The sequence below is a fragment of the Grampus griseus genome (assembly GCF_964374135.1).
Source record: "Grampus griseus genome assembly, chromosome: 16".
NCBI classification, from domain to species: domain Eukaryota; kingdom Metazoa; phylum Chordata; class Mammalia; order Artiodactyla; family Delphinidae; genus Grampus; species Grampus griseus.
This window is the reverse complement of record NC_139010.1, coordinates 28,866,291-28,890,845: the sequence shown is the minus strand read 5'-3', so window position 1 is coordinate 28,890,845 and position 24,555 is coordinate 28,866,291. Positions and strand designations below refer to the sequence as shown.

The window sequence follows — 24,555 nt, the reverse complement described above, 5'->3', positions numbered from 1 at the left end:
TAAACCAGCCTATCTAAAACAGACACCAGGGAAGTGGGAAGTGGGTAGGGCGAGGGCGGCCCACCCGACCCCCAGCTCATGGTCCTGTTCTCCCCACAGTTCACCATGGATGACGATATTGCTGCACTCCTGGTCGACAACGGCTCTGGCATGTGCAAGGCCAGCTTCGCGGGCGACGACGCTCCCCGGACTGTCTTCCCCTCCATCGTGGGGGAACCCCGGCACCAGGGCATGATGGTGAGCATGAGCCAGAAGGACTCCTATGTGATGAGGCCCAGAGCAAGAGAGGCATCCTGAGCCTCAAGTACACCACCGAGCAGGGCATCGTCACCAACTGGGAGGACACGGAGAAGATACGGCACCACACCTTCTACAAAGAGCTGCGTGTGGCCCCCGAGGAGCACCCCGTGCTCCTGACTGAGGCCCCCCTGAACCTCAAGGCCAACCGTGAGAAGATGGCCCAGATCATGTTCAAGACCTTCAACACCCCAGCCATGTACGTGGCCATCCAGGCTGTGCTATCCCTGTACACCTCTGGCCGCACCACTGGCATCGTGATGGACTCCAGTGACAGGGTCACCCACACGGTGCCCATCTACTAGGGGTACGCCCTCCCCCACGCCATCCTGCATCTGGACCTGGCTGGTGGGGACCTGATGCACTACCTCATGAAGATCCTCACGGAGCATGGCTACAGCTTCACCAACACGGCCGAGCGGGAAATCGTTCATGACATCAAGGAGAAGTTGTGCTACATCGCCCTGGACTTCAAGCAGGAGATGGCCACCGCGGCTTCCAGCTCCTCCCTGGAGAACAGCTGCGAGCTGCCCGATGGGCAGGTCATCACCATTGGCAATGGGCGGTTCCACTGCCCTGAGGGTCTCTTCCAGCCTTCCTTCCTGGGCATGGAATCCTGTGACATCCACGAAACTACCTTCAATTCCATCATGAAGTGTGACGTCGACATCTGCAAGGACCTCTATGCCAACACGGTGCTGTCTGGCGGGACCACCACATACCCAGGCATCGCCGACAGGATGCAGAAGGAGGTCACCGCCCTGGCTCCCAGCACAATGAAGATCAAGATCACTATTGCCCCTGAGTGCGAGTACTCCGTGTGGATCGGCGGCCCCATCCTGGCCTCGCTGTCCACCTTCCAGCAGATGTGGATCAGCAAGCAGGAGTACACTGAGTCTGGCGCCTCCATCGTCCACCGCAAATGCTTCCAGGTGGGCTGTTAGTTGCGTTACACCCTTTTCTTGACAAAACCTAACTCGTGCAGAAAACGAGATGAGACTGGCATGGCTTTATCTGGTGTGGTTTTTTTGGTCTTTTTTGATTTGTGTGTGTGTGTGTGTGTGTGTGTGTGTGTGTGTGTGCTTGACTCAGGATTTAAAAACTGGAACGGTGAAGGTGGCAGCAGTTGGTTGGATGGAGCATCCCCAAAGTTCTACAAGGTAGCCGAGGGCTTTTTGCGGAACGCGGGCCTCTCACTGTTGTGGCCTCTCCCGTTGCGGAGCACAGGCTCCGGACACGCAGGCTCAGCGGCCATGGCTCACGGGCCCAGCCGCTCCGTGCTATGTGGGATCTTCCCGGACCTGGGCATGAACCCCGTGTCCCGTGCATCGGCAAGCGGACACTCAAGCACTGAGCCACCAGGGAAGCCCTCATTAGGCATTTCTATTCTCACTTTACAGAGAAGGAAAGAAGTTCAGAGAGGGTAGTAACCAGCCCAAAGCCACCCAGCTGGGAAGAATCAGATCGAAACTGGACCCAAATCTGCTGGTTGTAAAGCCCTATTTTAACCACCATCTAGAGGATGCACGTAAGCCCCCAGCATGCAGCCAGGCACACAGATTCCCAATTTGTGAATTTTCTTCTCCTTCCTTGAGCTTCAGGTCTAGAGACAGATGAGCCCAGCTATGGGGGCTGAAGGGACAGGAAGCCAGGTGGCCCTTGGGCTGGGCTGAAGCAGCAGCAATAGCCCTCACCTCACTCCCGGCCAAGCACAAGCAGCCCGGGCTGGCTTCCTGCTCCCCACAGTTTGCAAGAAACCCCTTCCGAACACCTCCTCCCCGGCCCGGGCAGGCTGGGGTCATCCCTGCAGAGGAAGTTCAGCCAGGTCAGGCCTACCCCTTTCCCACAGCCCCTCCATGGCTTTTCCACTCACCTCTGGGCTGAGAATCCCCCAAGGCCCCCCACCCAGGGCCTGTGGGGTTATGCTGCCATTGGCGTTGCTCCCTTGATAGGGGACAGTCTAATTCATGTCTGACCCACGCCAATAAATCAGGGAGGGGTGCGGGGGTGGGGACATTCATAAATCTATATCAAACAGCCCCCAAATTATGACAGATGACATGGCAGTCATAAAATTGCACAAGCAAAACTCACCAAGTCATTAATTTCATGGCCGTAGAAAATAAACAGACACATTTTTTCGCGGCCCTAATAAATTTTTAAAAACTCAAAGAATGGTCCATCTGCTTCGAATAATTTTTAATTTCCTATTCTGTCTCATTCCCATTAGCTATTCCACTGAGATATTTGCTAAATTCTTTCATTTACCTCCTCCCATCTGTATTCAATTACCCTATTCCCAAATAGAGTGAGTTTTTGTTTCTCCTAAGCACGGGACAAAATACCCCTGCCTGTACCTTAAAGCAAATGTTATGTGTGCTTTATTATCTGTTAGACCGTACGAGTCATTCTAACTCGATTGCCTGTGCGGAAAGTCTTGGAGAGCAATCTGATTTTGATGTTTTCTGGCTTGGGTGGAAAACACCTGCCCGATTCTCAAAGCTAATCTATTAACGTGGTAAATGCTGTAGCAGATGTTCCTGAGTGAGCGAGGGGCCGCAATGGGCTGTGACCAGACCCAGAGTATCGGGCACAGAGTGGAGATCAGAGGCCAGCAACACCACTGGGGGCCGAGCTGTCACATTTTCCGGCCGGCCCCCAGGCTCTGGCTGCCTGGTGACTCCCTACCGCCTCCCAGGGCTCTCAGCAGCCACTCGAGATGGAAGGACATTTCAAGGTCATCTGGTCCACCCCCAGCAGGCCCGTGGTTTTTTTTTAGGCCCATGTTTTTTATAGAAGGAAGACTGAGGCCCAGAGAGGAGGTGTGATTGCCCAAAGTCACACAGCATACTGAAAAAGGAGAACATCCTTAGCGTCTCTAGTGGGTGCAAGGAGCTGAGACGGGAAGAGGAGGGGAATTCTGTGAGCAACTTTCCCACCAGTGCCTTCCACCTGGGGAAACAACATCACTTAGGTCTTTTCTGTCTATCAGTCTTCGCAAGTCATCTTTCCTCATCCTGCAGGAGCAGTGACAGATGCAGAGAGTAGGAAGTGAGCTGAGGGGCTAAAGCCTTGCTCGGGGGTGGGTTGGTTTCAACACAGTGGAACCTGCAAAGCCCCAGGAACGTGGAAGTCCAGGCCAAGCTGCAGATCTGGGAAGGAGCTGGGGTCTCCAAAGCCTCACACAGCATAATCCAGGTAGCTGCACTATGGGGGCCCACATCCCTGCAGCCCTCATTATTTCCACGCATGCTGGTGGCTTCTTACTATGGGTAGTTTCTCTGCTGCCTGAGAGCTTTCTCTGGCCTAGGATTCGGGAGACCCTCAGGACAGGCCAGAAGCGCAGGGATTTGACACCTTCAGAAGCAGCCTTAACGATGATTGGGAGTTGGTGTATATATCCCCCCCACCTTCTCCCCTCTTGGATGGGACAATTCTGAGACAAATCTATACCAGTGATTCTCAACCAGGTACAATTTTGCACCCCCAGGGGACATGGAGCAATATCTGGAGACATTTTGGTTGGATGGTTGCTACTGGCATCTGGTAGAGGCCAGGAGGCTGCTGAACATCCAACAACACCCAGGACAGCACCCCACAACCAATAATTATTCAGTCCAAAATGTCAATAGTACTGAGGTTGAGAAACCCTGTTCTCTACGCTCTCACAGAGGTCCTCAATGGGATTGAGCCCCAGATGCCCATAGCAATGACCTGCTCATTTAGACACACACTCCTGACTTCTCTCCCCTCCTTGGACACCTTCCTCACTCCCCTTCCAGAACTTCCTCAGACCACCTCCCACAAAACTACTTTCACGCGAATCCTCGCCTCAAGGTCTGCTTCTTGGGGGACCCAACCTAAGATCATCCATTACTACAGTCATGAGGACAACCTTGGAAAGGTCTTGAAGAGTTGGGTTCCTATTTCAGTCATTTACACACTTACTGCACACATTCAGTCCCAGGGATACCCACACTGAACGTAGCTTCTTGAGGACACGTACATGGGGGCACACCAGACCATCTTGGTCAGGAACGTCCTTTGGCCTTACTCTCGTGGACCAGCTGATTGGAGATACGCTCACTTCGCAAAGAGATGTGAGACTTGAATACGGATTCAATGCAATCCCTGTCAGAATCCCAGCTACTTCTTTGTAAAACTGGCAGGCTGATTCTAAAATTTACATGGAATTACAAGGGACCAGGAATAGCCAAAACAATCTTGAAAAAGAAGAATGAAGTAGGATGACTCACACTTCCCGATTTCAAAATTTGCTACAAAGCAACAGTAATCAAGATAGTGTGGTACTGGCACTAGGATAGATATATAGATCAGTGAACTAAAATTGAAAGTACAGATATACCCATATATCTATGGTCAACTGACTTTTGACAAGGGTGTAAAGACCATTCAATGGAGAAAAGATAGTCTTTTCAACAAATGATGCCAGGACAACTGGATATCCACATGCAAAAGAATGAAGTTGAACCCCACCTCACACCATACACAAAAATTAACTCAAAATGGATCAAAGACCTAAATGTAAGAGTTAAAACTATAAAACTCTTACAAGAAAACATAGGGTTAAATCTTCGTGATCTTGGATTTGGCAAAGTATTCTTAGATATGACCCTAAAAGCATGAGAAAAAAGAGAAAAAAAAATGATAAATTGAACTTAAAATTGAAAACTTTGGTGCTTCTATGGACACCATCAATAAAGTGAAAAGACAACCCACAGAATGGGAAAAAAATATTTTCAAGTCATATATCTGATAAGGGACTTACATTATTAGGTATCCATGAATTTAGAACTACTATTTTCTCCTGATAAATTTAAATTTCATACATTGACCCTCTATATCTCTAATGATGCCTTTTTGCCTTAAATTCTATTTTGTGTGATAGTAATATAACTATGCTAATTTTCTTTTGGTTAGCATTTTTCTGATTTTTTTTCACTGTTTTACTTACAATTTTTTATCGCTTTTAGACGTGTCTCATGTAAGCAGCATTTGGCTATTCTTTTTTCAATCCAATCTGAGAGTATATAATTTTAACTGGAGAGTTCAGTCTATTTATATTTATAGAGCTTACAAAATATATTTGACTTTATTTCTAGGATCTTGTTTTTGTTTTGTTTTTATTTTAATTTGTCCTGCTTCCTAAGGATTTATTTTCATCTTCTTTGTTGCATTGTTTTGAAGTTTTTTACTCATCCCATTTCTCCCCCTTCTACTGTGTAGAGGATAGGTATTCTATTATTTTTTTTTATTGGTGACTTAGTATTTTGAAATTATTACCTAACTTAACTTAGTCTAAAGTTAATCAATATCTTACCCTTCTCCTGAACAATGCAAAGTGCTTTGAAAGCTTTAATTCCATTTATTATACTTACGGTCCAGGATTTTAGTTCCATCTCCTGTTTAACCCCACAGAATAGACATTGTTTTGGACAATCAGTGTGTTTGTTTAGATTTACCCATATTTTTATTATTTTCTCAATTCATCATCACTTCTGGTATCTGAGACGTTTTTCCTCAGATCATTTTTCTTCTCAAGCTCATTCTTCAGAAACTCCTTGAATGGGGGTCTGTTGTTTATAAATTCTCTCAGTTATAGTAAACGGACATACCTTTTATTGAGTTTCATTTTATTGTGCTTCGTTACTGTGTTTTTTTTACAAATTGAAGGTTTGTGTCAACCCTGCATCAAGCAAGTCTATCTGCGCCATTTTTCCAACAGCATTTGCTCACTTCATTGCTCTGTGTCACATTTTGGTAATTCTCACAATATTTTAAACTTTTTCACTGTTATTATATTTGCTATGGTTATCTGTGATCAGTGATCTCTGATGTTACTACTACAACTCATTGGAAGGCTCAGAAGATGGTTAGCATTTTTTAGCAATAAATATTTTTAAATTAATAAATTTAATAAATTATGTACACTTTTTTGACATAATGCTATTACACACTTGACAGAACATAGTATAGTGTAAACATAACTTTTTTTTTTTTTTTTTTTTTTTTTGGCCACGACACACAGCTTGTGGGATCTTAGTTGCCCAACCAGCGATTGAACCTGGGCCCTCATCAGTGAAAGTGCCGAGTCCTAACCACTGGACCGCCAGGGAATTCCCAAAACATAACTTTTATATGCACTGGGAAACAAAAATCTTTCTGTGACTTTCTTTAATGCAATATTCGCTTTATCGTAGTGGCCTGGAACTGAACCTGCAACATCTCCAAGGTATGCCTGTAAGTGAAAATGTCCTTATTTCTACCCTTATTCTTATTTTTTGCATTTTTATTGAGATATGATTCACATACTATAAAATTCACCCTTTGAAAGTGTACAATTCAGTGGTTTTAGTGTACTTATAAGATTTAACAAACATCGCCACCATCTAATTCCAGAACTTATCATCACCCAAAAAGAAAGCCCATGCCCGTTAGCTGTCACTCCACATTCCCCTCCAGCCTCTGGCAACCACGAATCTACCTTCCATCTCTATCGATATGCCTATGTTTTCAAGGTTCATCCATGTTGTTGCATGGATCAGAACTTCATTCCTTTTTATGGCAAGTAACACTCTACTGTATGGATATACCACATTTTGTTTATCCATTCATAAGTTGGTGGATATTTAGGTTGTTTCCACTTTTTCACTATTATAAATAATGCTGCAATAAACATTTGTGTACAAGTTTTTGTATGAATATACGTTTTCAATTTTCTTTAGCACATACTTAGGATCTACATTTATCCTTAAAAGATAAATTATCTTTTAAGAAATTATTTCAGTCTTATTAGGGGCTGGGATATACAGTCCCTAGTTGGTGTGAATTTTAAAAGCCCTTTAAAGTCATCATTATTCTGTTTTTCATTGTTACTATTCATACTATTATAACTAGTCACCATTAGTCCAATTTCTTCTAATTAGAGAAGTTGTGAACAATGAAGTTTTTTCTTGTTGGGTATTTTTAAGATCTTCTACTTCTCTTTTATTTTTTTCTATTTGTCTTTGATATTCTTTAATTTGATTATGACGTATCTGTGTATGGACTTCTTTTTATTTACCCTTTTTGGGATTCACTGGAATTCCTGAATCTGAAGATTCATATTTTTTAATAATCATAGACAATTCTCAGCTGCTATCTCTTTGAATAATACCTCTCCCATTATTCCTATAATCACTTTCCAAATATCTGATTAGACATATATTAGAGATTTTCACTGCACTCTCCATGTCTCTTAACCTCTTCTTCATAGTTTCATTTTTCTTTCTGTACTGCATTATGTATAATTTTTCAAATCTATCTTCCTGTTTACTAATTCCCTCTCCAGCAGTGTCTATTCTATTTAACTGTTCCATTGAGTTTTAAATTTTGTATGTGATATATTTAAATTCCTAGAACCTCTGTCTGGTTCTTTTTCAAATCTTCCTGGTCATGTTTATCATCCCTTGCTTCATCCTTGTCTTTCTTGTGCCACAGAAGCTCAAGGTGTGGAAGTTGTAGGCTGCCCAACAAGGTAGAAGTCCTCACGGTGTCCAGCAGTCTTTACTTCCCTGGACTGATGTTTCCAATTTGTTCCTGGCCTCTTATGATTCCCTTATTTGCTTACAGGCTCTTCCATTAACAGAAAAGAATTTCAAATTTCAAAAATATTTTTTTCTAGCATCCTTAGATGTTCTGTAGCTGATATATTTATACACCTTTCATCATCATATAGATTTTAAGTCCCTTTGTTCCTTTTCCAACATCCATGCTTTCAGAGACTAACTATTAAGCACCTACTATGTGCCAAGAACTGTGCTGGGGATTCAGGAGAGAACAAGACATAGCCTGTTCCTGCTCTTAGGGTTGCTTCCAGTCTATGGAGAAACCAGACACTTAACCAGGCAACTGTAGCCCACAGTTAATCAGTGCTCTGACAGGGTAGGTGTTAGTAAACAAGGCCATGCTGAGATATATGGAGGCCAGGAACACTCTAATAATCATATTCATTCTCTTTAAGTAAATATTCAACATTTATTTAAGGGGGAGGAATACAAAGCAAAACTCAAGCTCTTTTCCCACATTAGAAGGCTTTAGCGAAGCTGTCTGTTTTTATTCAAGCACATGTTGTTGCTGGAACATCCATCTTTTGTGGGGAGGATCCAGACTCGACCCCAAGCTACTTAGAAAATCAATTATCCCAACCACATACAGTAGCCTCCTAGAAGGATGTTCTGGTAAATTACATTTCCACTGATGTTTTAGTTGCTTCCCTAGCCATCCTTTAATTCTCATGTTCTGAGTAACTACTGCTACATAACGAATCACTTCAAAATAGCGGCTTAAAATGATAACGATATGTCATAGGTTGAATTATGTCCCCCCAAAAGATATGTTAAAGTCTTCACCCTCGGTACTTCAGAATGTCATCTTATTTGAGAAATAGGGTCATTGAAGATGTAATTAGTCAAGATGAGATAATAGAGTACAGGTGCCCCTAATTAAATGTGACGGTGTCCTTTATAAGAAGAGGGAGATTTGGACACAGAGACACAGCAAGAACACAATGCGAAGATGGAGGCAGAGGCCAGGGTGATGCACCTACAGGCCAAGGAAAGCCAAGCACTGCCTACAACCACCAGCAGCTAGGAGAAACACAGGGAACAGATTCTCCCTCAGAGCCCTCACAAGGAACAAGCCAATACCTCGATTTTGGACCCTAGCCTCCAGAACTCTGAGAGAATAAATTTTTGTTGTTTTGCCCAGTTTGTGGCCATTTGGTACCTAGGCAGCCCTAGGAAACCCATATATGATCTTGTCTTCCACTCATGAATCCGGAGGTCGCCTGGACTGCAGGCAGCTCTCACTCTGGGTCTGTCATGCATTGCAGGCATTTGGTGGCTGAGACTAGGGTCATCTCAAAGGCTTCCTTATGCACATGTCTGATATCTGGGGCATGGGAGACTCAAACAGCTGGGGATGGATGAGTTGGGGCCCCTCAGGCATCTCTCTCACTCTTTGTGCTCCCTGCACAAGGCGGCTTCCACAGAGATGGACTTCTCACAGGGCAACTGACAGCTCCCAGAGCAAGTTTCCAAGAGAACCTGGGAGATGCTACCTGGCCTTTTCTAACCAGCCTCAGAAGTCAGAGAACATCGCTTCCATCACATTCTGTTCAAGGAGGCTCGCCCCAGTTCAGGGCGAGGGGACACAGACCCCACCTCCTGATGAGAGGAGGGTCTAAGGATTCAGTCACATTTTTAAGCCACTGCACCAGCTCAGTCAGGGGCACATCAGGCCTGGGGGAGACAGCACTGTCTGCCTCCCTGACAGGCATGAGGAGTTAGCCAGGTGAGCAGGGCATGAGCCAGGGAGAGGAGCCACCCCTCCTGCCCCAGCCCGGAGCTCCCAGCTGATGCTGGAGTACCGCTGCCTTCATCCTGCTCACAGCCTCCAGGCCTGGTGGAGCCCAGGGCTCCCTCATTCAGCTGAGGCTCCACGCGAGGCCCTGGAGGTCAGACTCTGCCCAGAGAGCACCCAAGGCAAAGGCGATCCCTGGGCTCCTTGCTGCCCACCACCCACAGGTGCTTTGTTTTCCTGACAGAGATCCTTCATTTTTTTTTTTTATGAATACTTTGGTTTTTGAGTTTTATTTTTTTTACAGTAGGTTCTTATTAGTTATCTTATACATATTAGTGTATACATGTCGATCCCAATCTCCCAATTCATCCCCCCTCCACCCCGCCACTCAGAGATCCTTCTTTTCATCCTTAGTCTGGGGCCATTTCTGTCCCTGCCATCCTCACTAATCTGGGGCAGACAGGAGGCCCCTCAGAGAGGGCTCCCCACACACACATCAACCCCCGAGGTTTGGGAGCTCAGTCTCGGGGTCTGGAACAGTGACTCTCTCCCCAGCTAACCCCAGCTGTGGCTCCCCAGTTCCCTTCCTTCTGACGGCTCCTTAAAAATCTTCCCCCACCCCACCCTCTTGGTCAGGAGACAAATGTGTTCCTCGTATTGCTGTTAGTCCAGGAGGCCACTTTCCCGTCAAGCAAAATACCCAGCCTTCTGATGACTTGAAAGCACCTAGTCTGGGACACACATACACACTAACGCTGCTCCCCTTTCTCCAAAAGGCCACTGATCTCCAGAAGAGGTGAGACAAAGGTTCACCTGAGGTCACATCATCTTCCCTCCACCTTCAGAGCCGCAACCAAACCGTCAGACCAGTCTGGGTGGGGCAGAAGCACCCACTGGTGGAGCGCCTGCTCCGGGTCCGTGCTGAGCCATCCGTCCCTGCCGACCGCCCTGCGAGGCAGGTGCCCCAGTCTACTCCATTACACAGTGAAGAGGCTGCAGCTGCGGCATGGGGGCGGGGGCAGGGTGATGGACTAGCTTGTGTCTGACTTGAGGTTCACTGTCACGTTTACCTCAACGTTTATCTCTAAAACCTGTCCTCCTTCTCTTCTCCCTTCCTCTCGCCCTCCTCCTCCTCGACTTCTGCCTCTCTCTCCCTCTCCTTCCATCCCTCTGTCTGTCTACTTCTGTCTGCGTTCTCTCTCTCTTTCACTGTAACCCACACACAGGAGTCTAGGGCTGCTTAGAGGCCAGAATCACTCCAAAATGGCCTGAGCCTTCCACTCGTCCTTGGTACCAGAATATGGCCACACTTGTTTGGAAAACTCCATGAAGGAATGGACAGTGGCTACCTGTCCAAATACGAAGAAGGGAAGGGAAATATTAATAATAAGCACCTCTTCAGGTGATAGATTCAGGTGACCCAAGGATCCCACCTTAAGAGAGTCTGCCCTGCAGCATGATCATCTAACGTGAAACTCATTCTCATCTCACATGCTTTTGCATTTTGAAAAAGCCTTCAGAGAAAAGTTCCCAATGGTAGGACTCAAGGGTAGTCCCCAATAGTGGCCTTTTTGCACCACATCAGCCAGTCATTGGCTACAGTCTGCCCAAGCCAGGGAAGGCAGGGTGGGCCGGCCTTCCAGGGGACGCCTCTCGTTTGGCTGAGGGCTCGTCTCCAGCAAAGGGGCAGCTGGGAGTCATTAGCAGCAATCCTCCAGCAGCTGGGGGATGGGGAAACTAGCAAGTTAGAAGGTAAACAAGCAGGTCTCCTCCTCAGAGCCCGGAGGCATCCCCAGCATTCTCAGCCACAGAACACAGTGTGCAGGAGCAGAGGCCCATCCCTGCCACAACCTCAGTTTCCCGGTTCGTAAAATGGGTATGCAGGACCAAGGGGTCCTTTCCAGCTCTGCATGTCCAAGCTTCTGTGATTCCAGTTCCACCTCGCCCCAAAGTTCCAACCAGGCAGTCCCCTTCAGGTGATGGATTCAGGTGACCCAAGGATCCCACCTTGAGAGAGTCTGCCCTGCAGTGTGATCACCTAACGTGAAACTCATTCTCATCTCAGATGATTTTGCATTTTGAAAAAGCCTTCAGAGAAAAGTCCCTGATGGTAGGACTCCATGCACGTGTGGCGCTAGTTAAGAAAGCAGAAGGCTTCCTGGCACCTCAGGTCATATCACAGACCTTCAGAGCTGGAAGGGACCTGAGAGAGGCTCCCTCAACCCCAGCCATACAAAAGGGGAAACTGAGGCTCAGGGTGGAGAAGTGATTTCCTCACCATCACACAGCAGAGCCAGCGGCAAGAATTCCCGGCCCTGAGCCTTTCTTAGTGCTCTGGGAGGAGTCCTCAGAAAGGAGGGCTCAGACCAGGAAACGCAGCTGCCTCAGGAGGGTTCCCCAGAAGCAGAACCTGAGTCAGAGATTCCCATTCAGATGATTTATGGGGTGGGGGGGAGGCCCTGGGGAGAAAGGGAGTGAGGGAAGCAGGATAGGGAAGGGGTAAAAGCTAAGCCAGAACACGGTTTCAGCTGGGGTCAAGCCGCAGTCCCACCAAGGATATTGGACCCCTAATAGCATCACAGAGTTTGTCCTACCTTGAGGCTTGGGGTGGCCTTTTGCACCACATCAGCCGGTCGTCAGCCATCGTCTGCCCAGGTCGGGAAAGGAAGGCAGGGTGGGCCGGCCTTCCGGGGGACGCCTCTCGTTTGGCTGAGGGCTCGTCTCCAGCGAAGGGGCAGCTGGGAGTCATTAGCAGCAACCCTTCAGCAGCTGGGGGACGGGGAAAACAGCAGGTTAGAAGGAAAACAAGCAGGGCTCCTCCCCGGAGTCCCCAGGCATCCCCGGTGTCCCCAGCCACAGAATACAGTGTGCAGGAGCAGAGGCCCATCCCTGCCACAACCTCAGCTTCCCGGTTCATAAAATGGGTATGCAGGACCAAGGGGTCCTTTCCAGCTCTGCATGTCCAAGCTTCTGTGATTCCAGTTCCACCTCGCCCCAAAGTTCCAACCAGGCAGTCCCCCTACCCCCAGGCTCCCCACTAGGCAAAGCAGTTTAAGACTCAGTGAGACCAAAGTAGGGTCTCCATTCAGTCAAGCCTGAACCCCACGAGGCAAGTAAAGGCAACAGTTTCTTGGCACGTGTACGTCTCCAGCCTGCAGAGCAGGCCTAGGGAGTCAGTATTTCTTGACATGTAAGTACCGAGACCACACTGGGTTGTCAGTAAATTCATTATCCCATTACGCAGAACTGAATTATTCAGCGCTCTTGAGGCCGCCTCAGGAACGTGCCCCAGCACAGTCAATGCGGCATTAGAGGGATGGATGGAGTCAGGCCCAGGGCATCGTTGGTGCCGGGGTGATGGATCTGGGCCCGGACAGGCTGCCAGGGCTTGCAGGCACAAGGCTGCCTGGCTGGCAGGACCTGGGCACTGGGTGTTCCTGGGGTCTGTAGAGGGGGTTATGCACGTATCCACAGTCCTCCTCACCCTTTAAGAAATCAGCAGAGTATATCTTTGGAGCCCACCTGCTCCAAAGGGCCCAGGGACAGAAGATCCAGGCTCCACCTCTTCCTGGCTGTGTGACCGCCAGAAGGTCATTCACCTCTCTGAGCTTCAGTTTCTTTATCTGTAAAAAACAGTGATGATGCTGAACGTTCCCAGTATCCATTCTCCCTTTTAAAGATAGAACTGATTTTTTCATTGAACATATAACCCTCTAGAATAAAGACTATTTCCAGGCCAAAGTGTGGTCACGTGACTAAGTGCTGCTCAAAGGGATGCAAGTAGAATATCTTACGAAACTTTCAAGAAGTGTCCTTAAAGGAATGAGGTTAGTTCTATTTTGTCCCTTTCTGCTTCCTAAAAACTGGGTTGAAGGTGTGATGGCTGGAACTCAAGCAGTCATCCTGTTTAATGAGAAGACACCACATGATGAGGATGGCAACACAGCAGAGGAGAAGCCTGAGTCTCAGTTGACCCTGGAGGCTCCGTACAACCTCCAAGTTACATCTGTATAAAATAGAAACCAACTTCTTTTTTGGACTTTTCTGTCTCTCACAGCCAAACTCAACCTTACCTTGTTGGGCAAGTCCAAGGGTGAAATGAGTTATTCCAGGAAAAGTGGCCACCTCAGTAGGTATTTCCTCTAGGATATGTCAGTGGTTAAGAACTATAAGCCCTGAAACCAGAGAACCTGGGTTCAAATCCCAACTTTACCACTTATAAGCTGTGCAAATTTAGGAATGTTGCTTAACCTCTCTGTGCTGCAGCTTCTTCACCTGTAAAATGGGGATAAAAATGGTACCTTTCCCCTTACAAGGTGTATGTGAAGATTAAGTGAGTTAATATGAAGTTTAACTGACACAGTAATTGAAGTGACTGACACACAGTAATTGCTATATAAATATCAGCCGTTAGTATTTCATTTTTGTAGATCTAGGGGGATTCCCTATGTAACTCAGAGACCTGGGTCCCTGTAACATCTCCCAAAGCTCATCTCAGTCTAGATTTTCCCCTCAAAGTGGCTGTGCTCTCAGGGTAGCAACGCCAGAGGTGTTCTGAGTTTCAACCATGACATGAACAGTTTTGCTTGGGGTGGGCGGCAAAGTCTGGGATCCTTGTTTGGAGCCCACAAGAGGGATTGCTCTTTGGAATCCAGGTGAAGTTCTTACTCAGGAAGCGAGAAAGAGAAACAAAAGCCTGAGATGGGCTGTGTACCCTGGGCAGGTGTCTCTCCTCTCTGGGCCTCTGGGGAGTGGATTAAACCAGAGGTTACAGCTCATGCACCAGCAGCTCAAAGACCAATGTGGAATATGAGGGAACCTCTTTGGGTTTGAGGCAGCAGGGAGCGGTGGGGACTGGGGCAAGGGCACATGACCCGTGGGGGATGGGGGGGAACCACACAGCACCAGCCAACCTGCCCTGCAGCAAAATGGGCCCAGTGGGGGCTTCCCTGGTGGCGCAGTGGTTGAGAGTCCGCCGCCAATGCAGGGGACACAGGTTCGTGCCCTGGTCCGGGAAGATCCCACACGCGGCGGAGCGGCTGGGCCCGTGAGCCATGGCCGCTGAGCCTGCGCGTCCGGAGCCTGTGCTCCGCAACGGGAGAGGCCACAACAGTGAGAGGCCCGTGTACCGCAAAAAAAAAAAAAAAAAGAAATGGGCCCAGTGTTGTCAAATCTGCTGCTCTTTAAAGAAATGGAAATCAAATCTGAATTCTTTGCGAAATTTTCTGATTGTTTAGTGTTGGCTCCATTCAAATAAACAAAATACTGATCGAGGCAAACAAAATATGTCCCCAGGCCAGCTCAGGGGCCACCAGAAGTAGACAAGCACTGAGAAGTCTCCCATGCAATGCAATCGGAATCCTTGAGTTCCAGGCTCCATGTCCTGGTGTCTCGGGGGAAAATGGGCATATGCTGAGTGTGGGGATAAAAGAAAGGGGCTTGTCCTCCCCAGGGAGGTAGGCGCCCTGGGCTGAACCCAGGGAAGGTGAGCCTGACCCCTTGCTCCCTCCCCGCTGGGTTCAGGATGGCAGTGAGATGGACAGAGGCAGGAGGTTGCCCTGCGACCTCAGGTGACACTCTGACTCCCAGAGCTCCAAGTTCCTCCTCTGAGAAACAGACTGGGGAATCTTCAGCTCAGGCACAAGGCAGGGGCCCTGGCCCTCCTGCCCCTGCTGAGGCCCTGCCCTGTGGGGATCTCTGCACCCATGGCTTTGGGGACACCCAGGGGCCCTTGGGATCTGTGTGTAGATTGAACGGCTGATCTTGACTCTTCTCTCCCTGACCCATAATAGGGCTACACAGCCACACCCTTTGCCATGTGAGCTCACAGGGCCACCCCGTAGAGAGGGCAGAGTACACACACTTGCCCCCTATGCAGAGCTTGGCCGAGTGATTTGTTGGGGCCGCTGGAACGTGAGCAGACCTGACTGAGGCAGAGGCTTTCAAAGCACCTGTGTGGTTGGCCTCTTGCTCCCATGCTGTCCCCTGGGAAAGAGCACCCCCAGGTAGCTGCTGGTCTCAGAATGATCTGGACCCACAACCCCAAGCAGAAATAGCCCAGCTGATCCACTGACCCAGCAGTGAGAAAAGTAGGTGGTTATTTTGGAAGTTGCTGAGACTTGGGGCTGCCACACAGCAATGTTGCAGCAGAAACCTGACCGCTATGCTGGGAGGTCGTGGGCTTCCCCAACCTGGACCCAGCTTGCTGCACAGAAGCTCCCACCCTGTCTGGTCATCCACTGTCCCAGCAGCCCCTGCACCCCTGGCTCTGATGCAAATAGAGAGACTCTCCTTGGAGTGGGGAGACCCCAGGCTTTGTGCCATACAGAACTGGAGACAGTCCCCACATCCTGCCTATGAGACCCCAGATGTCCCCTGTCTGTAAAGTGGGGGTGATCATGCCTGCCTCACCAGGGACTGGGGAGGCTTGACAAGACACAAGTCTGCAGCAGGGCAAGGGTGGGGTGCACGGTACTGGCATTTCCACTTGTCAGGCGTGGGAGGGATAGGGCATCTCCTGGGAGAAAACTGACCCCTGAGGAAAACGAGGCCTTACCTTTGGAGAGTGTGATTTTGAGTTCAGTGTGGAATCTGTCACTCAACCTGAAAAAAAGCAAAAGGGGTTATCTCAGCACCAACTCTCAATCACCCCTGGGCACAGACCACACTGCTAGAGTGCCTGTATCAGTTAGGAATGCTATGAACTTCAAATAAAGAATAAATAGCTAATCATTGCTTAAACACAAAGGGCTCCATTTTCTCACATAACAAGGAGGCTAGAGGTAAACAGTTGCTGGGAGTGGTTTAATGTCTAGATAATGTCTTCAAGGACCATCATCATCCTCACTGTTTTTTTTTTTTTAATTCTTAACCTTGTTGCCTCAGGGCCACAAGATGGCTGCTAAAGTTCCAAGCATTTCATCTTTACACAACCCTATTCAGGGTAAGAAAAGGCTAAGCAAGAAGAGGGGATTTCTTATTATCAGGGAATAAAAAGTCCTGAGAAGCACCTCTTTTTCCCTGGCAAGATATCCCTGGATATCTTGAAAAAGGGACTGGGGTGGGGAGGGGGGTTGTGACAGCCTGAGAGGGATCACAGTCCATCCCCCAGAGCTGGGCACATTGTCGCCTGAACAATATTGGGCTCCTGTTGGCAAAGCAGAAGGAGGGGGTTGGCTCTGCAGTGGATGGTAACACTGTGTGCTGGAGGTGGGAGAATCGGTCCCACAGAGGCAGCACTCCTAACTGCAAATCTAGAAGCTGCTTTGTGGCAAACAGCAGACTTCACTTTGCTGCAAATAACAGAATCCACTTTGTTGCAAATAGCCAAGTCTACTCTGTGGCAAACAGCTGACTCTGGGAGGGCCAGAGCGTGGGTGCGACACAGCATCACTCTCCTTCCAACCATGGACTCACATGCCGCATCAGGTCTGGTACCTGCAGGGGAGGCTGGGACGTGTGTGTTTGTCTTCTTTTGGGGAAGGAAGGATTCACAATGTAGGCCAGTGTCTCAAGGAGGAGAGAGAAGAGATGCAGGGGAACTTTCTTTGCTATTTCTCAAAAGGATGCCCATGAAGTCTTGACCATTTGACGGCTCCTGAGTGTCAGCTGAGGTGTCTGGCAAAAGCGATGATGCCCAGGAGTGGCTTTGACAGTGGCACCCTGCCCATCCCATCAAGAAGAAACGAGCAGGGCTTCCCTGGTGGCGCTGTGGTTAAGAATTTGAAAGCCTCTGCCAGCCAATTCAGGGAACACGGGTTCGAGCCCTGGTCCGGGAAGATCCCACATGCCGCGGAGCAACTAAGCCCGTGTGCCACAACTACTGAGCACGTGCACCACAACTACTGAAGCCCACGCACCTAGAGCCCGTGCTCCTCAACAAGAGAAGCCACCGCGATGAGAAGCCCATGCACCGCAACGAAGAGTAGGCCCCGCTCACTGCAATCAGAGAAAGCCCACGCGGCAGCAACGAAGACCCAGCAGAGCCAAAAATAAAAACAAATAAATAAATTTATTAAAAAAAAAGAAGAAGAAGAAGAAAAAAGGAGCAGGTGACACCATGAAACACACATCTAAGTCATCCACTGGGGAATCCCAGAGACACCCAAATGCCAGGACCTGAGTTGAACCAGAGAAATCGGATCACAGGTAAATCTCTGGCGCATGGTGGAAGCCTCTCAAGAGAACTCGATGAACTTCCAGGGGATATAGGAGCTCTGGACTTGGGCCAGTGGTGAGATGACAAACTCTTATGTGAAGCTGAGACAGGGACAGGTTCACACCTGGCTCTGCCACTTATATGTCACCTGACATCTGGGAACCTCAGTTTGCACATCTGGAAAACGGGGGCAATGCTAGCTTCTTGAGAGGGTGGCTGTGAGGAACATGCCCACTGCCCATTCTGTCTATGCAGTAGCAGGGAATCCTCTGTATTTAAATACCTAATGTGACTTCCCTGGTGGTCCAGTGGTTAAGACTCCTCGTTCCCAATGCAGGGGGCCCAGGCTCAATCCCTGGTCGGGGAACTAAGATCCCGCACGCCGCGTGGCGCGGCCAAAAATAAAAACAAACCAAAAACCTCACAGCGTGGTTCTCAAAGAGGGGGGACGGGAACTTGGCAGGGTTATCTTCATCCTGACAACCACACTGAGAGGCTGCAGTTTGTGGCAGAATTTGACCACTCTCCCATGATCTCTACCACCAGTGTTACTCTCTCGGTCATCAACTCAGGTGGCAAGGGGAACTTTGCAGATGGAACTAAGGTCACTAACCAGCTCACCTTGAAATGGAGAGATTATCCTGGATTAGCCGGGTGGGTCCCCTGGAATCACGTGAGCCCTGAAAAGCAGAAAAGGAAGGCAGAGTGATCTGAAACACCAGAAGTATTCGAGGTGCCTTCTACCTGGTGAGACCCTGAGCGGAGGATCAGCCAGGCCTGGCCTGACTCCTGACCTACAGAACCACGAGATAAAAAATGGCATTGTTTTAAGCCGCTCAGCATGTGGTGGTTCATTACACAGCACAGAACACTAAGACAGAAGAATCATCCCCATTTTTCTAGCTGAGAAACTCGGAGCTCACACAGCCACAAAGTGAGTGGTGGACCAATGTTTGAACCCAAGTCCCTCAGACTCCGGAGCCCATGCTGTCACTTCCCATTCGGCCTGTCCAGATGAGGAAACTGAGGCATGAGAGGCCAGGGCACTGCCAGTGCCAGCTCCACAGCATCTCAGCACAGAGGCGGGAGCAGGCCGTGGCCCCTGTCCTCCCCCGCTCATCTGAGGGGCCCCAGAAGCTCCTGATTCACGGTCTGTCTGTATCAGCCCACTCGGCCCACCACGGCCCCCGGAGCCACTAGAGTCACAGCATTGCCCCCCGAAGTCTTAGGTGAAAAGCTCGGCAGACCTCACCCAGATGTGGTCAGACTCCAGGCTGCAAGTTTGTCTGTGGAGACAGGAGGCCTAAAGAAGGCAAGCCCTGGACAGAGGCTCACAGGCACCTCTGAGAGAACCACAGCTGCCGGGGAAGAGCCCACAAGTGCAGGAAGGGGACTGAAGGGCCCAAAGGTAGGAGGAGGATTCCTGGGGCAGGGCCTGGGGACTGGGGGTGATCAGCCAGCCAGTGAGGCCTCTCTGGCCCCAACAGACTCCACTCTTATGTCCTAACTTCTCTGACCCATGCTCCAAATCAGAAGAAACAGTTGTCCTATGGGCCAGGTCAGACACAAAGATCAAAGATGTATTCAGTTTTGCTGACATGGAGCGTAAAAAAAAAAAAAAAAAGTCTAACCCAAGTGTTTTAAATTGTGAGATTTCACATTAAAAGCCAGATTTCCAACCTCTTTTGAAAAATCAGAAGCTCCAGCCACAATATGCTCTTCTTCCCACATGGCCACATGAGTGGGAGCTGAGGGGCCGCCACACCTGATGGGGCATCAGTTCTGGAACACCACAGTCCCCACTGCTCCCTACCGCCCTCCCCTCACCTGCCTGCCTGACCCCTGAAGATATCTAAATTCTAATCCTTTAGGCCCAACTTGACTCCATAACCTTACTCTTCTGCCCCTACCCCGCCCAGTCCTGGGGGGATCCTGGGGGAAGGCGCCCAGCCTGTGTGATGTTAGCAGGGCTGGGAGAAGTAGGGGTTGGGGGTATTAGGTTAGTAACTCAGGGGCCTCTACCAGATCCATTTTTGTGAACAGCTGTTTCCAGTGACCCAGTCTGGCTAAGAATTTGGCAGGGGTCAAACCCCCTGACTTCCTGGTGTCGACCCAACAGCACGTGTGGGCATGCATCCTCTCTGCCCTCATGACCAGCAGGTGCCTTGGTGCCTAATAGGGCAGCTGCACTTGGCCAAAAGGGCAATTGAGAGAGGCAGAAATGATCCTCCCCCACCCCTGGAGACAGCTGCCCACATCCACGTGGCCCTCTGGGGAGGCCCAGCTTCCACCGCCGCCACTCGGGCCACCTCCAAGGAAAAGAACCCAAACCTACTTTGTCTTCAGCCCCCTGGTCTTCTAGGAAAAGGCCCTGTAACAGATTCGGAGGCGACACTTTGCTCCCTTCATTGTGAACTGAGACACCGACGCTGTAATGGAAGAGACAAGAAATGAGTAGCGAATGGGGGAGGGAGGTGGAAAAATTAAATTTTGCGTGATCAGCAAGGTTTCAAACAATCGCTCGCCAACTGAAGTGGGTGCCACGTCTATAAGTCATTCTGTTTTATAGACCATTAGGATCTCCAGAGAGAACCTGCATGGAGACCACTGCTTTTTGTTGAAATTAAAATGTCAGAGAAAAAGAAATAGAACAAAACAGGGAATCTGCAATTAATTACCAGGCCATAAAAATTCAATAATCAGGAGGCAGAGCAGCCGCAGGCCCAGAGGTATCAGAGCCAGCGTAACAAGAATGGAATACATTAATCTTTTCAAATTAGTTTTTTAATCTGAGGGGGATATATGGTGACATGCCTCCCCTCCCCGCCTGCCTCCCACCTCCACGGGCTCCGGCCTGAAGCCAGGTGGGGGGAGGGAGGTTCTGGTGTGAGCTGGGGGCCTGCCCAAACCCAGACCCCCAGACAGGAAAGAGAACGCCAGTTTGCAGCCCCGGCTGAGCCCAGCGCCCCAGTGCCGCCTGGCCTGGTGGAAGGGTCTCAGCAGAGGAACCATGAAAGCACTTCTGGTTTCCCCCGGGTCAGAAGAGCTCATTGTGTGTCCACGCTCCTGCGTGGCCTCCCGCGGGCCCAGAGCTCCCGCAGCTCCGGTCAGTCCCGGGCTCTGAGCTCCGGGCTTCTTTAGTTCGCCCTGTCTTCAGTCTCAGCCAAACTGCTCCCTCACCAACCTCCCCCAACAAGCCTGTCCCTGAGCCTTGCTGGGGCTGAGCCTCGCCTAGAAAGCCCCCGGTGGGGCTCCAGTCTGCCCAGTGTGGTTGCTGAAGGCTGGTGTCAGGGGACAGCCACGGAGCAACGGCCGATGGAATCTGGCTCCTTTTAAATGTAACAGCTATAGCCCACTAAGTCCCAGGCCCTGTGTGAATCCTTCACCTGGATTTTCTCATTTCATCTCCCAAGAGGTCAGGACTGTTAAGAACCCCATTTTACAGAAGAGAAAATTGTGAAGCCGGGACACACAAGTTCCCTGTGCCCTGTGGTCTCTGAGCCCAGCTTCACTAACACAAGCCAGGACAGCTTCTTTCGCCTCGCCCCATTCGGCACACAGTCAGTGTTCCCATCACTGTTCACTGGATAGCATCCCTGAGGAACAGCCCTGCAAGGGGACTTCACCTGCCCTCTGATCTTTCCTCCCCAAGATATCTTCAACTTATGATAACAGCAGCTGCCACTTCTTGAGCAGCTACTGTGTGCCAGGCTATGGGATCTGGTGCCATTAATAGTAGGACAGTGGTCCCAGTTTTACACAAAGGAAACTGAGGCTCAGAGACTGATGGGCCCAAGATCTCACACCCAAGCCTAGCTGGTACCCAAGAGCATGATTCTAACTAAGGGTGTTGTCTCAGCACCCCATCAACCAGATCTGACCCAGGGCTCCCAAACCCCAACTCCCCCAAACATACATTCCTTCAACTTGACATCCTTGGTGACCTCCCCCAAGAGGCCCTCCCTGATCCTCTCGGTCCCTCCCAGGGTTCCTTTAATTTCTATCATTTGTACCTGTTAGTATCCTGTTATACCGACGTTCTACTCGCCCACCCATATGCCCCTGGGGGTTCTCAGCAAAAATGGTAGCGATGAGGAAGCAGCATAGCCGCCGGCACAGTTCCGAAAGCGGCCACTAGATGACGACTGACCCACTTGGGCGGGGCTTGCAGTAAGGCCATGAGGCCGCCAGATGGTGGTCGAGGCCGCGGCTCCGAGGGCACTGCCCGGGCAAGTTGGAGCCGCGAGGGCCCGCGGGTCCCAGGGCGGTCCCAGTAGCCCTAGCGCAAGTGACCTGGACGCCGCTGCCTCCTGCCCGAACCATGACCCAGCCCGTGCCCCGGCTCTCTGTGCCCGCCGCGCTGGCCCTAGGCTCGGCCGCGCTGGCCGCTGCCTTCGCCAGCGGCCTCTTCCTGGGTGAGTAGGGCCGGGCCTTCGGCATCCTCGGCAGAGGCCCCGCGGGCGGGCGGACGCAGGAGCAGAGCCCGTGAACCCGCGAGGCTGGCTGCGGCTGAGGCTCACCCCTGGCGCCCTGGACCCCCAGGCCCTGACCCAGCACCACCCCTCCCCGGCAGGGAGATGGTTCCCTCCATGGCGATCCCGGCGAGAGAAGCGCCTGCTGCCCCCTGAGGACAGCCCCCTGTGGCAGTATCTGCTGAGCCGCTCCATGCGGGAGCACCCGGCGCTGCGGAGCCTGCGGCTGGTCAGCAGGGCCGGAAGCGGGAACGGGCGCCCACCTCGGGCCGGGAGGGACCCACGTGGCTGCGTGACCTTGGGCTGGTCGGTGGCCCCCGTCCGCGGAGGCCGGGCATGGTTGGGCGTTCCATGAAGGTCCGCCCCTGGGCCACGCCCACAGCCACGCCTCTGGGGGCTCTAAACCTGGGGCTCAGCTGGGTGACTGGCAGGGCTAGTGCGACCCTCTCCTCCCCGCAAGCAGCTGACCTTGGAGCAGCCGCAGGGGGATTCCATGATGACCTGTGAGCAGGCCCAGCTCTTGGCCAACCTGGCTCGCCTCATCAAGGCTAAGAAGGCACTGGACCTTGGTAGGGCACGCGGCTGGGGTCACTGGGGGCCGGAGTCACCGGGCCGTCGCCCCACTCTGGCCTGAGCCTGTCCGTGTCCACGTCCTCAGGCACCTTCACAGGCTACTCGGCCCTAGCGTTGGCCCTAGCGCTGCCCCCGGCCGGGCGCGTGGTGACCTGCGAGGTGGACGCAGGGCCCCCGGAGCTGGGACGTCCCCTGTGGAGGCAGGTGAGTGCCCCACACACCTGAGGCCTTCGTCGGGACCCTGGAGCCCGGCCACTCCCAGCTCCGGGAGAAAGGACATGCTGACTCTGACCCCGCTCCTCTCGCACGCAGGCCGAGGTGGAGCACAAGATCGAACTTCGGTTGAAACCCGCTCTGGAGACCCTGGGTGAGCAACGGAGCGGAAAGGGCCTTGGCGCCATTTCCCAAATGGGACCACCCGGCGCGAGGTAGTGACCCGGTCCAACGGGCGGGCTTAGGCAATGACAGCCCCCACCCCCCCGCCACCCGGTACGCAGCCACATGCAGAGTGGCAGGCAGGGGCCCTCAAGTACCTGAATGGTCACAGCGCCTGGGCCGGCCTGGGCGGGGTCTTCCGGCCGCTGGGGCCTGCGGACTCAGCTGCATCTGCCCCTCCCTCCCCCGCAAGATGAGCTCCTGGCAGCGGGCGAGGCCGGCACCTTCGACTTGGCCGTGGTGGATGCGGACAAGGAGAACTGCACCGCCTACTACGAACGGTGCCTGCAGCTGCTGCGACCCGGAGGTGTCCTCGCTGTGCTCAGTGTAAGGGACAGCCCCGGGAGAGAAGAAAGACCCTCTTGAGCTGGGTCCGTCTTTTCCTTGGGCTCCTCCTCGCCCCCCTTTCCCAGAGCCCCGCCTAGTACAATCACGTAAGCTCCTGCCCCCAGGTGTTCGAATTGAGTTCCCAGGTTTTCCACTTTCCCCTGCTCAGGTCCTGGGTCTCCAGCTCTCACCCCGCCTCCTGCTCAGGCACCCCCCCAGGCCCCGCCCCCACGATGCCCCGCCCCTCCGCAGGTCCTGTGGCGTGGAGAGGTGTTGCAGCCTAAACCGCAGGACAAGGCGGCCCAGTGTGTGCGAAACCTGAATGAGCGCATTCTGCGGGACGCCAGGGTCCACATCAGCCTCCTGCCCCTGGGCGACGGCCTCACCTTAGCCTTCAAGATCTAGGGCTGGCCCCTACCGAGTGGCCTCAAGGGAGGGGCCCTGGGACCCCCAGCCATTGACACCGAGTTTTAAATCTGACAATAAAGTGAGGCCTGGGACACGACGATCTTCTGAGCCTCCGTATGTGCTGAAGTGGGGTAGGGAGTGAAGGCCCCGCACTGGCTACATCTTCAACAAAAGGGAGCCTTGAGGCCACAGATGTTCATCCCCTCCCTGGCACACTCCTGAGGACACTCTGGCACCAGGGCCGTAGCCTGACCACAGGAGCTTCCAGCTGACTGGAAGCAGGATTATCAAAAGTTTTAATTGGGGCTTCCCTGGTGGCGCAGTGGTTGAGAGTCCGCCTGCCAATGCAGGGGACCCGGGTTCATGCCCCGGTCCGGAAAGGTCCCACATGCCACGGAGCAGCTGGGCCCGTGAGCCATGGCCGCTGAGCCTGCGCGTCTGGAGCCTGTGCTCCACACCGGGGAGGCCACAACAGTGAGAGGCCCGCGTACCGCAAAAAAAAAAAGTTTTAATTGACCTGCC

The 24,555-nt window shown here is 51.3% G+C and overlaps 2 protein-coding genes and 1 long non-coding RNA gene across 3 annotated transcripts; 2 read left to right on the top strand and 1 right to left on the bottom strand.

The window, feature by feature from the left end:
• Positions 1–105: 105 nt before the first annotated feature.
• On the top strand, positions 106–1,241 carry LOC309834719 (actin, cytoplasmic 1-like; the record flags this gene model as incomplete). Its single annotated transcript, XM_082673737.1, is given in 3 exon segments — positions 106–265; positions 268–599; positions 603–1,241. Coding segments are annotated over 3 exon segments (1,131 nt in total).
• Positions 1,242–12,360: 11,119 nt separating this feature from the next.
• On the bottom strand, positions 12,361–22,785 carry LOC309835037. The gene is made up of 6 exons (XR_014297918.1): positions 22,554–22,785; positions 20,154–20,247; positions 18,440–18,498; positions 16,217–16,263; positions 13,145–13,283; positions 12,361–12,429 (listed from the first exon to the last, which is right to left on the bottom strand). It is a non-coding gene; the product is annotated as an uncharacterized lncRNA (long non-coding RNA).
• Positions 22,018–24,118, top strand: COMTD1 (catechol-O-methyltransferase domain containing 1). The gene is made up of 7 exons (XM_082674310.1): positions 22,018–22,233; positions 22,392–22,519; positions 22,754–22,859; positions 22,949–23,067; positions 23,176–23,230; positions 23,492–23,625; positions 23,878–24,118. Exons 1-7 carry the CDS (start codon positions 22,140–22,142, stop codon positions 24,028–24,030), a joined length of 789 nt encoding a protein of 262 aa, XP_082530436.1. The 5' UTR covers positions 22,018–22,139; the 3' UTR covers positions 24,031–24,118.
• Positions 24,119–24,555: the final 437 nt, after the last annotated feature.